At 41.3% G+C, this 18,715-nt stretch overlaps 1 protein-coding gene across 2 annotated transcripts in view; it reads left to right on the top strand.

Moving 5' to 3' along the window:
• PSTPIP2 (proline-serine-threonine phosphatase interacting protein 2) overlaps positions 1 to 18,715 on the top strand; it is an 80,666-nt gene that overhangs the window by 41,438 nt on the left and 20,513 nt on the right. For both annotated transcript variants that reach the window (XM_057698293.1, XM_057698292.1), the window contains exons 3-5: positions 8,417 to 8,494; positions 12,844 to 12,878; positions 14,685 to 14,791. In XM_057698293.1, the coding sequence (XP_057554276.1) occupies positions 8,417 to 8,494; positions 12,844 to 12,878; positions 14,685 to 14,791 (220 nt within the window). The remainder of the gene's footprint in view (positions 1 to 8,416; positions 8,495 to 12,843; positions 12,879 to 14,684; positions 14,792 to 18,715) is intronic.

Here is an 18,715-nt window from a genome sequence, read left to right as displayed (position 1 = left end):
TACCATGGGAACCTAGAAAGTGACAGAATCCAAACAGCTCCAGAGACATCACATCTCACACAGACCCTGTGTTAATGACTCATCAACTGTGGGCAGAAGGGCAGGTGACTTTCTGGGAGGCAGGGCTTGTTCCCAGCATGGAGATTTCTCTCCCTCTCTTTTCTTTCTGTTTCGTATCCGTACTCTCTCTGTTCCAGCCAGACAGTTTTATTAATGAGCATGCCTTGGATGTCTCTGTCTCCACATCTTTACTCCATTATTTCCCCACCTGGAATGTCCTCCTTTTTCTGCGACTCCTAAATAAATTCTCCCCACCCTTCAAAGTCTAGGTCAAATTTCCTTCTCCTTTTCTTCCTTTTTTTTTTCTTTAAAGGAAGCATTCTACATAGCACTCCACTCTGAGGTTGTCCACTGGTTCACAATTAAAATGAGCCTATCTTATCACTGGTAGCCCAAGCCCATGGACTCTCCTGAGCCTAGAACCCTAGGTGGGGCCAGGCATTACATACTGAGCTCCTGATATGAGCAAGAGATGAGAAATATGAAAATGAGAATAATTTTGGCCACCCAGAGCGTGGCCAAGAGTGACTAAATGAGATTATATTAGTAGCTGCCATTTACTGAAGGTTTACTAGATATAAGCTACCACGTAATTTGCATATATTTTCTCATTTAATTTTCAAAATAACCCTGTATGGCAAGTTTTATCATCCTTCTTTTATAAGGGAAGAAACTGAGGTTCAGACAGGTTATACAACTTGCCTAAAATCAGACAGGTAATAAGGGATAGATCTGGTTTCAAACCTAGGAAAGTTGGCCGCTGGAATCTGTGCTGCTAACCACTTCAGTATGCTGAGTACAGTACCTGGTACACAATAAATGGTACCCATTACTAATATTGTTATATTAAGCCTAGAAGGTAGGTAGAAAATATATCATTAGCTCCATTTTACAGATGAGAAAACTGAGGTTCAGTGGGGGTTTAAATGACTCGTCCAAGATTATGAAAGCAGTAGGTAGTAGAGCCAGGACTTCTATTAACCCTGTGTCTAACAGTTTTTCCTCTGTATTTAGTGGTCTCCTTAGAACATTGGGTATATTCTTTGAAAGGAGGTTTCTCCAGGAACTTGGTGGTCAGATCAGCCCTCTTAACTGCGTTGCAACAGGATCCTGAGTAGGGAGGAGGGAAGTGTGCTTGTGGAACCGCTCTGTGTCTGTCATTAGCAGCGTCAACTGTGGACTGGGGGATCCCCAGCCCCAGTGCTTTGGGGCCCTGGGCTCTTTCCACAAGCTTCTATACCCTCATTGTTCTTTTTAAGGGAGAAGTCAACCTATCCTGGTTACAGCTCTCCTTCTGGGATCTTCACTGTGGGTCAGCTGTCTCTCAGGATAGGCCTAAGAATGACAGATTGCCAGGGCGGGAGTGACCGATTCCCTAAGACATTAGCACTTTGTGGTTAAGTTACAGCCAAACCATTATGTACTGTATGAGTTTCCTAGGGCTGCTGTAGCAAATTGCCACAAACTGGGTGGCTTAAGACATAGAAATTTATTCTCTCATAGTTCTCAAGGCCAGAAGTCTAAAATCAAGATCTGCAGGGTCACGCTCTCGTGAAGGCTTTAGGAGAGAGTCTGTTCTATGTCTTTTTCTTCTAGTGTTGCTGGCAGTCCTCGGTGTTCCTTGGTTTGCAGCCTCTAACTCCAGTCTCTTCTCTATCATCACATAACACTCGTCTCCTGTGTCTTCCTGTCATCTTCATATTGGATTAAGGGTCCATCCTAATTCAGTGTAACCTCAACTGATTATATCTACAATAACCCAATTTCCAAATAAAGTCGTATTCTGAGATCCTGGGGTTTAGGACTTTAGTATATTTGGGGGGGCTTGTGGGGGGACACATTTCAACCCATAACATGTTCCCAGTAGAGTGGGCTGGAAGCTGAGACCTGTAAGGGAAGTAAAGACTGGGATGGAAGGTGGGTACCTCAGTCTTCAAATCCAGGCTTCCTCAATCGCTTGATGTTAATCAAGACCTTTCTTGGTGTCAGTTTCCTCCTCTATAAAATGGAGAGGTTATATCAGGCGTTTTGTAAGATCCCCTCTGGATCTAACAATGTGGTTTTTCTCAAGGAAGTTATAATTCATTTGAGGTACTGTGATTGGTATATATGGTAAAAATGAGCAAAATATTTGTGTCAGTTTTTGTTTTTAAATTTTTAATTTTTAAATTTTTTTATTTTTTGCTACATCAGGTCTTAGTTGAGGCATGTAGGATCTCTCATTGCAGCGTGCAGGTTCTTTGGTTGCGGCGCACAGGCTCTTTGTTACGGGCTTCTCTCTAGTTGTGTTGTGCGAGTTTTCTCTCTCTAGCTGCGGCACACAGGCTCCAGAGCGCATGGGCTCCGTAGTTGCGGTGCACGGGCTTTGTTGTCCCATGACATGTGGGATCTTAGTTCCCCGACCAGGGAATGAACCCACATCCCCTGTGTTGGAGGCAGATTCTTATCCACTGGACCACCAGGGAAGTCCCTAAGTGTCAGGTTTTATAGCAGAAGGATTCCCTATGACTTTGGGGCTGCCGGGAGCACTGGGTTGAGGATTACCCTGAGGTTGCTTTCAGGGTTTATGGAAAAGGCCAAATCTGACAATATTTGCAGTGGGTCAGTGAAGGGGGAATGGTACATGGGTTATTCCTGGTCTGGCAATTTGAACAGGGAGGAGTAAAAGTGAGCTGGAGTTTTGAAGGAGGGCTTGTGAGGAAAGTGTAGCCAACAGGGTGCTTAGAGCAGGATGCCCTCTTGTGTTACCTATACTATTTTGTATATTTTCATGTGGCCCTTGTTCCATGGACCCCATATTCACATGAAAGTATTGGTTTACATCCCCCACCCCTGTCCCTCACTCATGAATCCTCTCGGCAGGCCTCATATTTCAGTCACCTCTATATTCTCCTAATGTGACACCTGGCACATAGTGGATGTTCAGTAAATGACAAACTGATGAGTAGATAACAGGGAAATTTTGGATAGGTGGTAGGGTGGTAGGATGGTGATCTAGGTAAAAGCCTACTGGTTCAGGGGTGATTTCTGCAAAGTTTCAGTGATCCCTTCATTGGCTACAGGCCCCTGGACTCCATTGCTTCCCATTGGCTGAGAAGACATCCTCTCAATCTTGTGGCTGTTCCCATGATTCCGTGAAGATGAGGCTGTGGTTTCACCTTTATCAAGACTCCTTCTTTTCTCCAAAGAGCACACCATTGTGCCTGCTGGAACTCATTACAGTCATCCTTCAGTATCTGTAGGGGATCGGTTCCCAGGCTCCATGGATGCTCAAGTCCTGTATAAAATGGCGTACTGTTTGCATATAACCTACGCACATCCTCCTGTACGCTTTAAATCATCTCTGGGTTACTTATAATACCTAAAACAATGTAAATACTATACAAATAATTGCCAGCATGGGCAAATTCAAATGTTGCTTTTTGGAACTTTCTGGAATTTTTTCCCCCAAATATTTTTCATCCCCAGTTGGTTGAATCTCTAGAGTGAAATCTGCAGTTGCAGAACCTAAGGTTGTGGAGGGCTGACTGTACTTGTCAGGTTCTAGGACTCTCCATGAGGAGCAGATGCTGCCTGTGGTGAGTTTAGATTCATGGTGCTGTAGTGTTAGAAGAAAGGGATGGAATAATTTCTGTTCCTGGAAACCACAAAAGATTATCAAGAACTCTTAATGGATATAATTGTGAAAGGATAAAATACATGTACATTATATACATTTTTTAAATGAAAATAACCTTAATTTCTTTTTACATGTAAAAATACTAAATGTTCATTGTAGAGTATCATAGTTTTTATATAGATATGGTGAACAGAGATTCTGGAAGGTAGAAATAGTTTCTAGGAAGTCAAAATGCATCCTTTCTCCCAACTAGAGTCAGTTTCAGGTGTGTTTCACTTTACATTATCAGGACTTGTCAAAAAATTTAGAATTAGAATCCAAGAGTAGAGGCCCAAGAAAAAACAGGATTCAGAATTCTTGCTCAAACTGTGGTGGTGAGGGGAAGGCAGTGTATAAGATCAGAAGGGCAAGAAGGAGAGTTCACTCACATGGTTTCGGAGCAAATAGTAGTGTTGCCCACAGTACCAGGAACAAGATGAACCCAAATGACACAACAGCCATGCAAAAGTACCTCAGCCAAAAAAAAAAAGGAGGGAGAGAAGAAGGGAGGGAGGGAGGAAGGAAGATATGAAGTTAAAAAGAGCAAAGAACCAGGGCCCCAAACTCAAGAAGAGGTAGACAAAGCCATTCCAAAATCTGGGTAACAGATCTCAAGTAGAAAATTTACCAAAGGGGGATAATAAAAGTATTCAGAGAGAGCTTCCCAGGTGGCACAGTGGTGGAGAGTCTGCCTGCCAATGCAGGGGACACGGGTTCCATCCCCGGTCTGGGAAGATTCCACAGGCCGCGGAACAACGAGGCCCATGTGCCACAGCTGCTGCGCCTGCGCTCTGGAGCCCACAAGCCACAGCTGTTGAGCTCATGTGCCACAATTGCTGAAGCCTGTGCTCCTAGAGTGGGGCCAGGGGGTGGGGGGTGCGGCACAGTGAGAAGCCTGGGCACCATATCGAGGAGCAGCCCCTGCTCACCAACTAGAGAAAGCCCCGGGCAACAACAAAGACCCAACACAGCAAATTAATTAATTAATTAATTTTTAACAAAGGTTTTCAGAAAGCGAATGCAGGAAGAATTTCATGGAATGTAGAACTAAATAGATCTGAAGGGTACACGCTATCAACCAGGAAACATTGATACACAGTAATCAATATTGATTATGATTATGTAAGAATCAACATTAAACATTCATCCTGGTTAAGTTATTTAATTAAAGAAAGAATACTTCAAGTATCTAGGAAGGAAACAAACCACATTTCTATAACAAGCATGGGCAGCAGGGAGTTTGGATGGCCTTGGGCTTCTCTTCAATGACAGAAGCCAGTGGAACAAGTTCAGCAGAGTTCTGAGGGGAAGTTTAAGGACATTCATTACACCAGTGAGGTTGTCACTCAAATATAAAGCCCACACCATCATCAAAAAGTCTATAGACAATAAATGCTGGAGAGAGTGTGGAGAAAATGGAACTCTTCTACACTGTTGGACCTAGAGGTTATCATACTAGTGAAGTAAGGCAGAGAAAGACAGATATCCTATGATATCACTTATTTGTGGAATCAAAAAAAAAAAGATGAAGATAAACTTGTTTACAAAACAGAAACAAACTCACAGACATAGAAAACAAACTTATGGTTACCAAAGGAGAAAGGCGGGGGAAGGTTAAATTAGGAGTATGAGGTTAACACATACACACTACTATATATAAAATAAACAACAAGTACAAGTTCCCTATAGGGAATGATATTCAATATCTTATAATAACCTGTAATGGCAAAGAATCTGAAAAATAATGTATATAGATATATGTACATGTATAACGGAATCACTTTGCTGTATTCCTGAAAGTAACACAACATGGTAAGTCAACTACACTTCAATAAAAAATAATAATTTCAAATATGAAGGTCACAGATAAATGGTCTCAAATATGAAAGAACTCGGGAAATCCTGATGCCCTCCCTTCTGAATCATTTTGGCAGAAGATCACAAAGTGATAAAATTCAACCAAAAGATTACAAAGTGAAGAAATGAACCAAAATACAAAACTTAGGGATGGAAAAGCTGTGGTTGCAGGACTGGTGGTGAGCATCACATTCATTTTAATAAATAGTTAAGACTAAACAACTGGGGGAGTTATGATTGGAGAACAGCGTGTGTTATAGACACAAGTGAAGTAAAAATAATGTAAACATTATTGAGGTGGAGGTACGATACTGCTGATCATCTCATCCTTTCACAGCAGGCTGTCAAACATCTGAAAACAGCCTGAAACAGAAACAGGTCATTAAAATATTTTAATGTCTCAACCCCCTTAATTATTTTCATAAACTCTTTTTTAGCTTTAGAAGGCCCTTTTAGGAATTAATTTTTCCTGTGGCAAAGAAAAATTATTTGAAATTCAACAATTCCTTTAGCTTCCTTTGAGTTTCCTTTTCTTCTGTGAAATCTAAATAAAATCAGGGACTTCTTTGTTAGCTAAGTGGTTAAGAATCCACCTGCCAATGCAGAGGACACAGGTTCGATCCCTGGTGTGGAAAGATCCCACACGCCACAGAGCAACTAAACCCATGCACCACAACTACTGAGCCTGCTCTCTAGGGCTCACGAGCCGCAACTACTGAGCCCACGTACCACAGCTAGTGAAGCCCACATGCCTAGGGCCCATTCTCTGCAACAAGAGAAGCCACCTCAATGAGAAGCCTGCGCACTGCAACAAAGAGTAGCCCCCTGCTTGCCACAACTAGAGAAAGCCCGTGCGCATGAATGAAGACCCAACGCAGTCAGAAATTAAAATAAGTAAATAAATAATAAATAAATCTTAATAAATAAATAAATAAATAAATAAAATCAGCCTTAATACTTTATTTTTAAATAGCACGTAGAATGTAGTCTTATTCTTTTAAAATTACTCATACCTATCTGTCCATCCATCATGCCTGCATATCTGCATGAAGAAATGTCCATTACAACATCACCAGGTGTTAATACTAATTATTTTTAGCTGGTGGAATTTTGGGCAGTTTGTTGCTTTCTTTTTTGTATTTTTCTTTTTGCTTATTTTTGAATAATGAGCATGTATCATTTTAATGAAACGAATAAGGTCATTATTTAGAAAAGACAGATAAGAGTAGAAAAAACTTTATAACATGTAAGAATAAGGATTGATATTCATAATATATAAAGAATTTCTACAAAATAATAGGAAAAAGGCAAAATGCTCAGTTAAAAAATTGGGATGATATGGGTAGATAACTCATAGAAGAATATGTCCAATGTCCAAGAAAATGTCCAATAAATATATAAAATGCACAATCACACTAGAAATCAAGGAAAAGCAAATTAAAATGAGAGTTTTTTTTACCCTCTCTCACTAAAGACTGGTAACAATTAAAAAGGACTGATAATATCTAGTGTGGGGGAGGGTTTCTGGGAGTGGGCGCTCTTACACACTTTTGGTGGAAATATAAATTGAGAAGGATTTTTTGGAGGGAAATTTGGTACTGTTTTCCAAAATTTAAAACACATATTCCTCTGATCTAGTAAATCCACTTTCTCAGAAGTCCTAGCCTAGAGAAACATTTTCAGACATGCCCATGAATGTCTGTCTGAGGATGTTCATTTAGCTTTTGTTGGCAGTAGTGAAAAACAAAACAAATAGGGAGACCCTGAACTGTGGAAGACTCTGTATTATGAACACGGTGGTTGGCATGTACTGATAAAGAAAAATCTATATGATGTATTTATTACTAGGTGAAAAACAGAACAGCAGATAATAGAGTGATCTCAATTATGTAACCATAAAAAGTTGTGCATTTGTGAGATATAGGTATGTAAGTGCAGAGAAAGGACTGGAAAGATACATCCCAAGCTTAGCAGTGGCTCCCCCTGGGGAGAGGAGTGGGATTGGGGGAGAGTGTGAAGGGGGACTTTTGTGTTTTATTCCATATGACTTTGTGTTGTGTGAATCTTTTGCAGTGAAAATATATTCATATTATAGGGTTTTTTTTCTTAATTTGAAGAAACTTGGGGTAGATGAGCCTAAAGGCCCATAAACCATAGTATGGTTTTGATAAAGGTGGGTCTGGGACACAAAGTGGAGATGGTGGCAGAGGGCCATGGGGCTAGGGAAAGAAGGAAGGGGGGATGTTTTGTACTTTAGACAGACCCGTGCCACACCAAGTAACACGCAGATGTGCTTGTGAGACATGCCGACTGGAGGATTTATATTCTGAAATTCCCCGCTCTGGTACGGTTTAGCCATGTATTTGAATTGACTGTGAATGAGGGATGCTACAGGTTGGTAAAAGGATACTCTTAGAGAAGATGGGAGGGGTGGGCCTTAGAATTGCAGCATTTCATGGAAATATCTTCTACTCCACTTAAAAAAAGATATATTTTATACCTATATAGATTTATATAGACTGTTTATATAAACTATGGGTCATAGTTTTGAAAATTATTCTGTAATGTGCTAGCCCGTGCTGGTCAAGGGACCATGCTTGGTTTGGCTTTAATATTCATGCTAGAGACTTTTTGCCAAAGAAGAACACCTTAGAGATGAAGGCCACTCGTCTTTTACCATTCTTTCTGGTTCTGTAGAGGGGAGTTTCACATTTTAGAGAACTGTGTCATATCTGAGGTTCTACTGTCAAAGGTGCAGTTTTGCCTTCAAGGGAAGTGCCACTTGTCTGATAAGAATTAGCCCTGAGAAGGACTCATAACCCTCTTTTCTGTTCCCCTTAGGGCCTCAATTGAAGAGAAATATGGCAAAGATCTGCTCAACCTCTCTAGGAAGAAGCCATGTGGACAGTCTGAGACCAAGTAGGTGCCATATTTCTTTCTGGTTCCAGGTTGCCTGATACCAGTCAGGACCCCCCATCACTTCAGCAGACAGAACTGGCCAGTAGGGTGACGTGTGTTGGGTGAAAAAAGTTTTTAATTTTTTTTCTTATTTTTAATTGTGAAAAATAGATAGAAAAATAGAAAGACGCTAAAATGAACGATGAAGCCATAACCCATTATTAATATTTTCGAAATTTTCCTTGAGGACTTTTCCTATGTATACTTTTATAGGTAGAATTATAAATAATTTTATGCTAGAAGTTTAATAGAGGGTATTCTTCGTTTATTTATATGTGTGTGTGTGTGTGTATAACACACACATAGTTTGTGATAGCTACAAGAGACTGTCTTTGTACCATTTCATAGTTCTCACCACCAGTGTGAGATTTTTGTACCACAATTATTTATTCTTCTGTCATTCATTGAATACTCGGAGGATATAGAGATGGCCAGCCATGGTGCCTACTTTAGGAACACACTCCCTCATATACAGGGCTGGCTTCATGGGCAATCATATAGGATCTCACATGTAGATAGGTTTATAATTGGGTTGATGCTCTTTGTGGTCACTATTTGAAATTCTTAGTGATTTATAAACAAGAGGTCCCACAGTTTCATTTTGCAGTGGGCCTAACAAATTATGTAGCCAGTCCTACTCACATGGAAATTTCTGTATTCCTTCTCTAACACAGCATACTGAGGGAGACTTTGGGGAAGTAGTTTAGGCAGACCTTTGCAGATCTCTACCGATGTAATCACACCTCATGCTGACATGCACACTGCTTTGGCTGTGCTGTAGACAGCTGCAGAGATGCCCTGAGGTCTGTGTCCCCTCAGAGGTAGTACTGGGAGCAAACAAGACATTGCCCTTCCGCTTCTCTTCTCTTCATCCTAAGACACACACACACACACACACACACGCACGCACACACACACACCCCCTCATCTCAGACTACAAAGTACTGGATTATTGAGGAGGAGGAAAACATTGGGAGATATTTAAAATATTAATAGTTACATAAACCTTAAAAACTTGTTACTCGCAGACATAGGACATCAGTACAAGGAGAATTTGTTTGTTGATTGTATTATATATATTTTTGATGTTTTAAATGAAAAGATGTTTTGTTTTGTTTTTGTTTGTTTGTTTTTGGGCACACGGGCTTAGTTGCTCCGCGGCATGTGGGATCTTCCTGGAGCAGGGATTGAACTCATGTCCTCTACATTGGCAGGCGGATTCCCAACCACTGTGCCACCTAGGAAGCCCAAAATGAAAAGATTTGAAACACTGAAAAGTAAAAACACTAACATAAGGAATGGCTGTGACTCCATCACCCAGATTTAGCAATTATTCACACTTGTCCTATTTTCTTAATGTATTTTTTTGGTGAATTTAAACCTGGAGTCAGCTATTTCTCCAAATATTGCTGCAAGTTTTCCTTTAGTGATTAACCATATTTAGAGAGGAAACTCCAATTTCTGGCTTTGGTCATTGTCACTGTTTCTAGGCCCTTTCAGGGGACAGATTTTGAAAGCCTGAGTTCATATTGATAGTTCCAATTCTAATTTAACTTTACAGTTCACTTAACTTCTTTCATTTCATATTTATTTCCTCTTGCACTGAAAAATCTTAATTCCTGACAATATTAGCAGAATTATTTGCTTTATATGACAATATATATTAAAATGTTTCAAAATAATAATATTAATACTGCTACTAACAATGAAACTTCTGAATGAAACATTTCTTTGCAGTTCTTTTTGCAGTTCCTCTTGACCTTGTATCCCACTAAGAACACTGTATTCTGAGGACATGTAAAATATTGTTTTCTCTGTGTGATTATGTAAACAGTTTCATATGTAGTTTCGTTTAAGTTTTGTTTTTTAATAAATTTATTTATTTATTTCTTGGCTGTATTGGGTCTTCATTGCTGCACACGGGCTTTCTGTAGTTGCTGTGAGTGGGGGCTACTCTTAGTTGTGGTGCACGGGCTTCTCATTGTGGTGGCTTCTCTTGTGGCAGAGCAGCGGCTCTAGGCGCATGGGCTTCAGTAGTTGTGGTGCACAGGCTCAAAGGGCTCGATAGTTGTGACTCACAGGCTCTAGAGCACAGGCTCAGTAGTTGTGGTGCAGGGGCTTTAGTTGCTCTGTGGCATGTGGTATCTTCCCAGACAAGGGATCAAACCCATGTCCCCTGCATTGGCTGACAGATTCTTAACTACTGCGCCACCAGAGAAGTCCCAAGTTTGTTTGTTTTAAATTTTAAGGATTATTTTCTTTTCCTGCTTGATTTAGTTTCATGTTTTGAATATGTAAAATATTTCTATGTTCAAGGTCAGAATTGCATAGTATTAGGTAAGTTTCACTGTCATTCAAGGAAGGTTTAGATAATTTCAAGGAAGATTAGTGGGTCAGTTGATCCAAAAACTTTTTTATTCATAAAGAAGCATAAGCTGTCTGAGAAGATATCCAAAAAAATTTTAGGTGATGTGATAGAAAATAACTATATTATCTCACATAGTACTTCTTGGAAAATATATTTAGCAGAATGGGTCTGATCCAAAGTGATATTTCTTATATTCGCGCACATTTGACTTATAACTTGGTAAGTTCATTGAGAGACTGGCACCATTCTCTTCTGTGACAAAAGCCTGTCAGTTTTCCTTCTAAGAATTCCTCAGAGAGGAAGGTGCAACAGGATGTGAGGCCTGGGGACTGTGTTTCCAAGGTTGAAGTGAAAGGCCATTCAGGCCCTTCTGTTTTTGTCACCACCAGGATGATCTTTACGAAGGCACGCTAGCTGAGAGTGCAGGACTTTGCCTGTCCAGATTGTCATCACGTTCTGAACATGGGAAACAGCAATGACGTGATATTGTGGGACAACAAAGCTGATGACAAACTAAAGGGAGTTTGGGGCTGCTCTTTTAGTGGCATTTTAGGCAGTCACTTAGGGTGGGAGAAAAACTTAGGCCCTGAACAGACTTTAAGTCACTGTCAAAACCCACAGCTCATTATGGGGAAAGACGTCCAGGTGTATCTGCAGCCATAACCACCTTTCTCTCTCACTAATTCCAGTCTTAAGTCTGCTCTCCAGTGGGGCTCATTCATCCTTCTGGGCCCCTTGTGCATTTGTTTGGATATGGACACTTTTCTTGTGCATTGCATTCCTTAAAAAATTGTATCATAAGATGGGTAAAGTGTATGGAGACTGCGCAGTTATGTTTTTCTGCTTGATGTATTTGTAATAACCGGGAATGTTTATGTGAGAAAAGGCAGGGAGAAAGAAGACCCCTTTGTTTTGGGTGAGAAAAATAGGGTGTAGCTAAAAGAAGGGGCCAGCTGGAAGATACAAGCATTTTTAGTTTGCAAAATAGTAGGACTTGCCACCTACATACATACATCTAGAACATGATCCGTGATCCTATGCTGTTGTGGCTAGGGGCTGGGGGACCATGACGTCACTAAGGCCCATTCCTTCTTGAGTGGCTGGAGGGAGCCCAGTGAGATCTGCTTCCATGAGCAAGAAGATCCCCAGGGCCACTTGACCTCAAAAGGAGGCTTAGTAAGGAAGTGTAGGGAGAGGAAGAACTGAAACCATGGGCAAGGGGGAGCTATAAGGGAGGAGGAGCCGTGGGTTATGAGGGAAAGGAGGAGGGAGATTGAGAGAAGTATGAAAAATGAGTTATGGTCTTCGCCATAGAAACTGTGAAATAAATGTGTCCTGTTTTAAGCTGGTAAATCTGCGGTAGTTTGTGTGTCCGCAATAGAACACTAAGTCAATGTGTTTAATGTCTGTCTCTTCTGTTAAGACTCTTAAGTCTGGGACGATGTCTGTCTTGTAGTGTTGAATCACCAACATCTGTGACAATGCCTGGCCCATAGTTTATGTGCAAGATGTATGTGGTGATTGAAGAATGGATGAAAAAGGAGGTGATCAAGAGCCACAGTTTGAATCCTTCCTTAATTGGCTTGTGTTCATATTTCTAATTATCGTACTTTAAAGAATGACTGGTATTCTTATGAGAAAGGGACCACAACTCCTATATTATTGTTGGAAGAAATGAAGCATAAAGAATTTTGGCATCTGGCTTCACCTAGGTGGACAGTGAAGCATTTATGATGCTTGTGCCTAGGACTGAGAGGCTAAGAGAGGAAACTGGACCGAAGAAGTCTTGATCTTTTGTCGTCTTTTCAAGCTCACGGACCAAGATCAGACCATAGGCTATCAGTTAAGATGTGGGCTGGGAGAAACATGCAATGGCATCATCATAAGGTTATACAGTTAATTTCCAGAACTGAAATTATATATGTGCTTTTTTTTTTTTTAGCACGCTGAAGCGGGCCCTTGAAGTCTTCAAGCAACGTAAGTTGACTCTATATAAAAATGTATTTGCTGGAGATTGGGATTGCCATATATACATTACTAATAAGGGAAAAGTATCAAATTGTATACTTTAAATATATGCAGTTTATTGTATGTCAATTATATCTCAATAAAATTCTTTTAAAAGTGTATTTGCTGTCCTTGGCAAGCTCTGTGTCTGTCATCAAAGGTGGGTTTTAATTTGAACAGCAATCTCATACTGGATGAAAAAAAAATTAGAGCAACTCCTAAGGTGAGGAATAGCCCTTCAGAGTTGAAATGAGCTGGAGAACCATCCGCATGTGTGCATTGTGATGGGCATTTGACTGACTTAGGGCAGTGGTTCTCAAATTGGAAACCCAGGGTGAGGCCCTGGTACTGGTCTTTCAGGGGGCCTGTCCAGCTCTAGTATTCACAGCCTGTTGCTCAGAATTTAAGGCCTTTAAGACTTTCTGTTCTTGATGCTTCCAAGCTAAGGACTTTAGTGGGGCACAGTATGTGCTTAACCTGTTTCTGTAGCTAGGTGAGTGGCTCTAGACATCTTTCCATTTCAGTTCATATGGGTCTTCCTCGCTTTTTCATTAAAATTTTTTATTGTACAAATGCCACGTTTCCTCCAGAAAGGTGGTACTGATTTTTCCCCCACCAGCAATGCTGGTTTTCTCCATGCTTGCCAATACTAGGAATTTTTACACTTTAAAAATTTTGCGAAACGGAAGGGTAAAAAGTGATATATTTCTGGGGTTTAAAGTTTTGTGTTTTTTCAGTAGTTTTAAGGCTGAATACATTTTCAAACATTTACTGGCTATTTGGCCAATCTTTTTAAAAATTTCGTGTTCTCTAACCATTTAAAAAATACTGGAAGGTATATATTTATTTTGGTTTGTGAAAACTTTTAATATAGCTATTTATTCTTTTTGTTTAGGAGTATAGATGCTTTACAATATTGTGTTAGCGAAGTAAATCAGCTATATGTATACATATATCCCCTCTTTTTTGAATTTCCTTCTCATTTAGGTCACCACAGAGCACTGAGTAGAGTTCCCTGTGCTATACAATAGGTTCTCATAGGGAATCTATTTTATACATAGTATCAGTAAGTGTATATATATCAATCCTAATCTCCCAATTCATCCCACTGTCCCCCCATTTACTCTTTCTTACATAAATTGCAAATATTTTTTCCAGTTTATAATGTATCTTCTAACCTGTTCAAAGTTATTTTGACACGCACAAGTTTAAAACTTTTTCTTTGGTCAGATCTGTCAGTCTTTCTAGTTTTAATGCCATCTTCAATTTGTTTTCTTAGAACAAGAAAGGTAAACATTTCCGTTTTTCTATTAGAAAAGTAAGCCATGCTCATTACAAAGATCTTGGAAAATAAAGGAAAAAACACCAGTAATCTCTCTACATAGAGATAAATTTCTTACAGGTTCATGCGATGTTAGAGAAGAAAAGAACCTTAGAGTCATGTAATGAGAAGCAGGATCGAATTTGGAATTGTAGTGGGTTTAGTAATGTGTGTCAGCATGCAAGCTCCAAGAGCTTCTCTCTGCCCTGGGCATGCGCTAGGTTAGTAGCAGTTAGTGGTAGGAAGCTAAGCTAACGGTTTGCCAGCTTGGTGTTGGTGGCCAGGGCAATGCTGGGCACATGGAGGGGCTCAATAAATGTTGGTGACCAAGTGAAGTAGGTTAACTTTACCATGTGCCCTAGCATTTCGTATATATTTTAACTTTTTTGTATAGTTTCTTTGGTTTGAATTCAGACATGTGTAGATCGTGTTTATTTTTTTAAATTTTTTTGCAGAAGTAGACAATGTGGCACAAAGTCACATTCATCTCGCACAGACTCTAAGAGAAGAAGCCAGGAAGATGGAAGAATTCAGGGAAAAGCAAAAGTTACAGCAAAAAAAGGTTGGGTTTGTATATGTGTTAAGATGTTGCCATTTTTCCCAGAGAAAATTCCAGGCTTGTTTGTTCATGAAAGTCCTTGGCTCACCTCCCACCCTCAAGCACCCACACTCTTCTTTTAACCTATGAGATTATGAACTGGGAACCATGTGGGCACTCAGTCTAAATGTGATGCCTCTGTGCCCATGTGTACGTTAGGGCAGTTCTTTTTTAATTGTTGCAAGAGTCAGGGGTCTGGCCTGCTTTCCTTTCCTTTTTATATTGGCTGCCACTGTTTAAATTATGACTGGAAAGGGGAACCCCTCTGTCTTCATGAGGGTCTAGCACATCCAAGGTGGTAGGTTCTCAGACCATACACCTCCTCCTGGACGAGGCTGTAAGGAGAGAATAAGAAGTGGAGGGGACTCTTGTTCTCCCTGGAGACCATAATGTAGTCCAACCACCCTATTTTACAGATAGGGAAACTGAGGCCCTGGGAAATTCAAGTCCTTTTTGGCTTCAAAGCAGATGTCTACAGGCTCTTTTTCATTGATGGGACTTATTCTGGCCAGTGATATGGAAGGAGATGTGAGTGAACAAGAGTTAATAAAACTGGCAAACATTTGGCCAGTTATAAGGATCAAGAAAAGAAGTCCAGATTTATATTAAAGTGTTCCTTAGCCTAGACCAGCCACTGTACTGACTCCCTTCTATTTTGCTCCTGAAAGACTTGTACATTCAGGTTGGTCTGGCAGCCAGATAGGGCCCTTCCAGAACTTTTAATAAAAATTTTGGCCACACCGCACAGTATGCAGAATCTTAGTTCCCTGACCAGGGATCAAACCCACACCCCCTGCAGTGGAAGCTCGGAGTCTTAACCACCAGACCGCCAGGGAAGTCCCCAGAACTTTTTTTAATATCTGGTTCTCCAGGGTTGGAATGAACTTCACGGGGAGTCAAGCTCTTCCTTATCTGGCATCCGAACATTCCCACCCAGGTCTCTCCAGACAGCTCTGCACGGACTTTTTGGAGATCTTTCTTCATCGTGGCCCTTTACTGTCTGGGAGTTATTATCTGCAGCGTGTATCCAGTAAACAGATGATTCTACCCGTACCTCAGTGTCACCAACTTTGCCTGTGGTTCTAAATCAGACTCTAATTCCAGCCTCCTTGGTGGCCACTTGGCATTTGGAGCAGGTGGCAGTGTCTTAAGAGCCTGACTGCCTCACATATATTGTCATTTCATGAGTTGCTCTTACAGCTGTGCCTCTTCTAGGAAGGAAGGGTAGAAACTAACAATTAAGGAACACCATGTCAGGTGTTTTCACACAAAGTCAAGCTTCATGTATCAGGTTGAGGGTGCATCTGGCCCAAAGTATTTTTCAGAGCAGAAATAATATGTATATTACACCCATCTATTGGGTGGTCAAACTTTTTTAGCTGACATTGCCAGCCCTGCCCACCTCTCCAAAGGATTTACTTTTTAGAAGCAAAAATGCTTTAGATGACGAGAGTCTGTGCACACTTGATTTCCGCTAAGAGGAGAAGAGGGTCATTTCCTCACATTCTTAAGTGCCCTTAGTTGCCATAGTCATTTCAGGGAGAGTTTTGTTAATTTTGCAAGGCTTCTGAAACTTCCCCTCTGAGCAGATTACAAACACCAAGTTCTCACAGCGGGAAGAACTTTTCTGAATTCTCTTAAGCAATAGCGGAGCCTGGACTCATTCCACCACTGTCATCCTAGTTCCCTATACTGTGCGTTCTCGACAGCAGGAAAACACCTTCTGAGCTGTCTTTGTCAAGTCCAAAGTTTATTCATAAATTTGTAATTACTTGTATCACAATGAACTCTGAGTTGTTCCGCTTCTGTATTTAGATACTTTTTTTAAAAAAATCAAACTTTTGGAAAAGAGTGTATCAATGGTAACTTCTCATTTTCACTGGTCAAACCCTTCACACATTGGTCTCTCACTTCTTGGAAATTAAACCATTTCCACTTGTCAAGGAGATCCATCAGTTAGTTTCTGTTAGAACACTGGGGCGAGGAAGGGGCAGATGGAATGGCTGGTAGAAGTTTTTGCTGAACTCAGTTATAGAACTAATGTTTTCTAAGGATGGTGACCAATGCAGCCATGGCCGTCCTTCCCCCAGAGGGTAGAGCGTGGCCAGAGATGCTGATGTGACAGTAATCATGACAAAGTGTGATGAGCCTTGAAAGGTAGGGGAGCAAAGGTGCCACTGGACATGCAGCGGGGACACCTAACCTAACTTATCTGGGGAGGGCTCCTGGAGGCAGTAACCTTGAAGCTAAAGCCAGCAGAGTGAAAGGCAGTGTGGGTGAAGGTGGAGAGAGAGGAGGCTCTCATCCCTGGAGGTTGGCAGGCAGGGACAGATCTTTGGAGCCACTCTCAGGGGGCTTGACATTTTAGGTGCTGAGGTTCCTCCCCAGCCCAGAAAGTCCTAAGCCTGACAAGGCAGCACTTGGTCAGTCACTCTCCTCTGGTGCCCACAGTATGCTTTAGTCTCTCAACTAAGATAGGGAGGATTATGGCAGAATGTTCTGCCCGTGTCGGGAGCAATCTCCAAAGAAGGGAGCCTCCTTGGTCACACCAGTTGTCACTTCCAGTTTGCAGAGGACAGTCTGAATGTAGGTAGACAGACAAACAGACCACTCAGCAGCTCTGTCAGTAATTTACTGCAGGGTCCCTTGGGTCATTTATACATCTCTTCTTCCTTTTCTCCTCCCTCTTCCTTCTCCCCACTTGAGAGCATAGAGAATTGTGTTTTTGCACTATTTTGTGTTATTGATAATAAAATATAATAAAATTTCCACTACAGTTGGGCTAAGCAGAAAGAATGAGTCCTAGAAGAAAAACTTCCCCAGGGAGTCGTGAAAGAGGGGACTTCCCTGTCAGTCCAGTGGTTAAGACCCCGCACTTCCACTGCAGGGGGCACGGGTTTGATCCCTGGTTGGGAAATTAAGATCCCACGTGCTGCATGGTGCTGTCGAAGAAAAAAAAAAAAAAAAAAGAATCCTGAAAGAGAAGTCATGACGTTCTGGGGTCACCATGAATAGGCCACCTTATAAGTGAGTATGGACATAAGGAGACAAATCAAGGTGGTATAGCAGACAGAGCTGGACTGGGTGTCACTGAGTGGCCTTGAGCAATGTCACCTCGTGGGCTCCGGGGATCACACCTGTCAGGTTAGAGCTGGGCTGCTGCTCTCTAAGATCTTGCCGACATACAAATGCCAGGAATCTTTGAAGGCAGAGAGAAGAATGGTATGAAGTAGAACTTTGCAGACATGCCTGAAGCAGGTGTTATGTAGAACTTGGAGATAAGGAGGGCTGGCTTGGGCCATAAACTATAAAATAATAATAGCTCCTGAACTGAAAGAATGGCAGTGCGTATGTTCGGACTAGAAAAGACCACAGATAGACCAACATTGCTAACTGATCTACTCTGTGGAGCCTGGGAAGATCCGGAACCGTTATGAATAAACCCTGTCCCTCGTGGCAGAGGCACATAGGTGCCCATGTGAGCCACACAGCTCCCTGTCTGTGATGGCAGGAATCTGCCCATGCGTCTTTCCCTGTGGGGTCATGTTGGAGCCCTGTCTGTTCTCCGTGTCCTTGGAGCCTCTGCCGTGAGACCCCTCCTGGTCCCTCAGTTTCACCTGGGATGGAAGATGGCTGCGGTGTCCTCTGAGGGCCGCTTGAGGCTCCCCCAAGGGAGTTTCATGTATTTCACAAAGTTCATGTTTGAAATGAGACCATCCCAAACCTTTTATTCAGATATCTTGAAAATCCATCCATGTTTGCATATTATGGTAACAGACAAAAACTTAGTTTCCAGAAGAAAGAGAAATATTTTAATATTTTCAGTATCATTTTGTATAAGAGCAATGCCATGGCTCATTTTGAATTATTGCATTTCTTGGCCTTCTG

Source organism: Hippopotamus amphibius, chromosome 11, assembly GCF_030028045.1.
Source record: "Hippopotamus amphibius kiboko isolate mHipAmp2 chromosome 11, mHipAmp2.hap2, whole genome shotgun sequence".
NCBI lineage: Eukaryota > Metazoa > Chordata > Mammalia > Artiodactyla > Hippopotamidae > Hippopotamus > Hippopotamus amphibius.
Note: the sequence above shows the minus strand (reverse complement) of the source record. Positions and strands in the feature narration are given on the sequence as shown.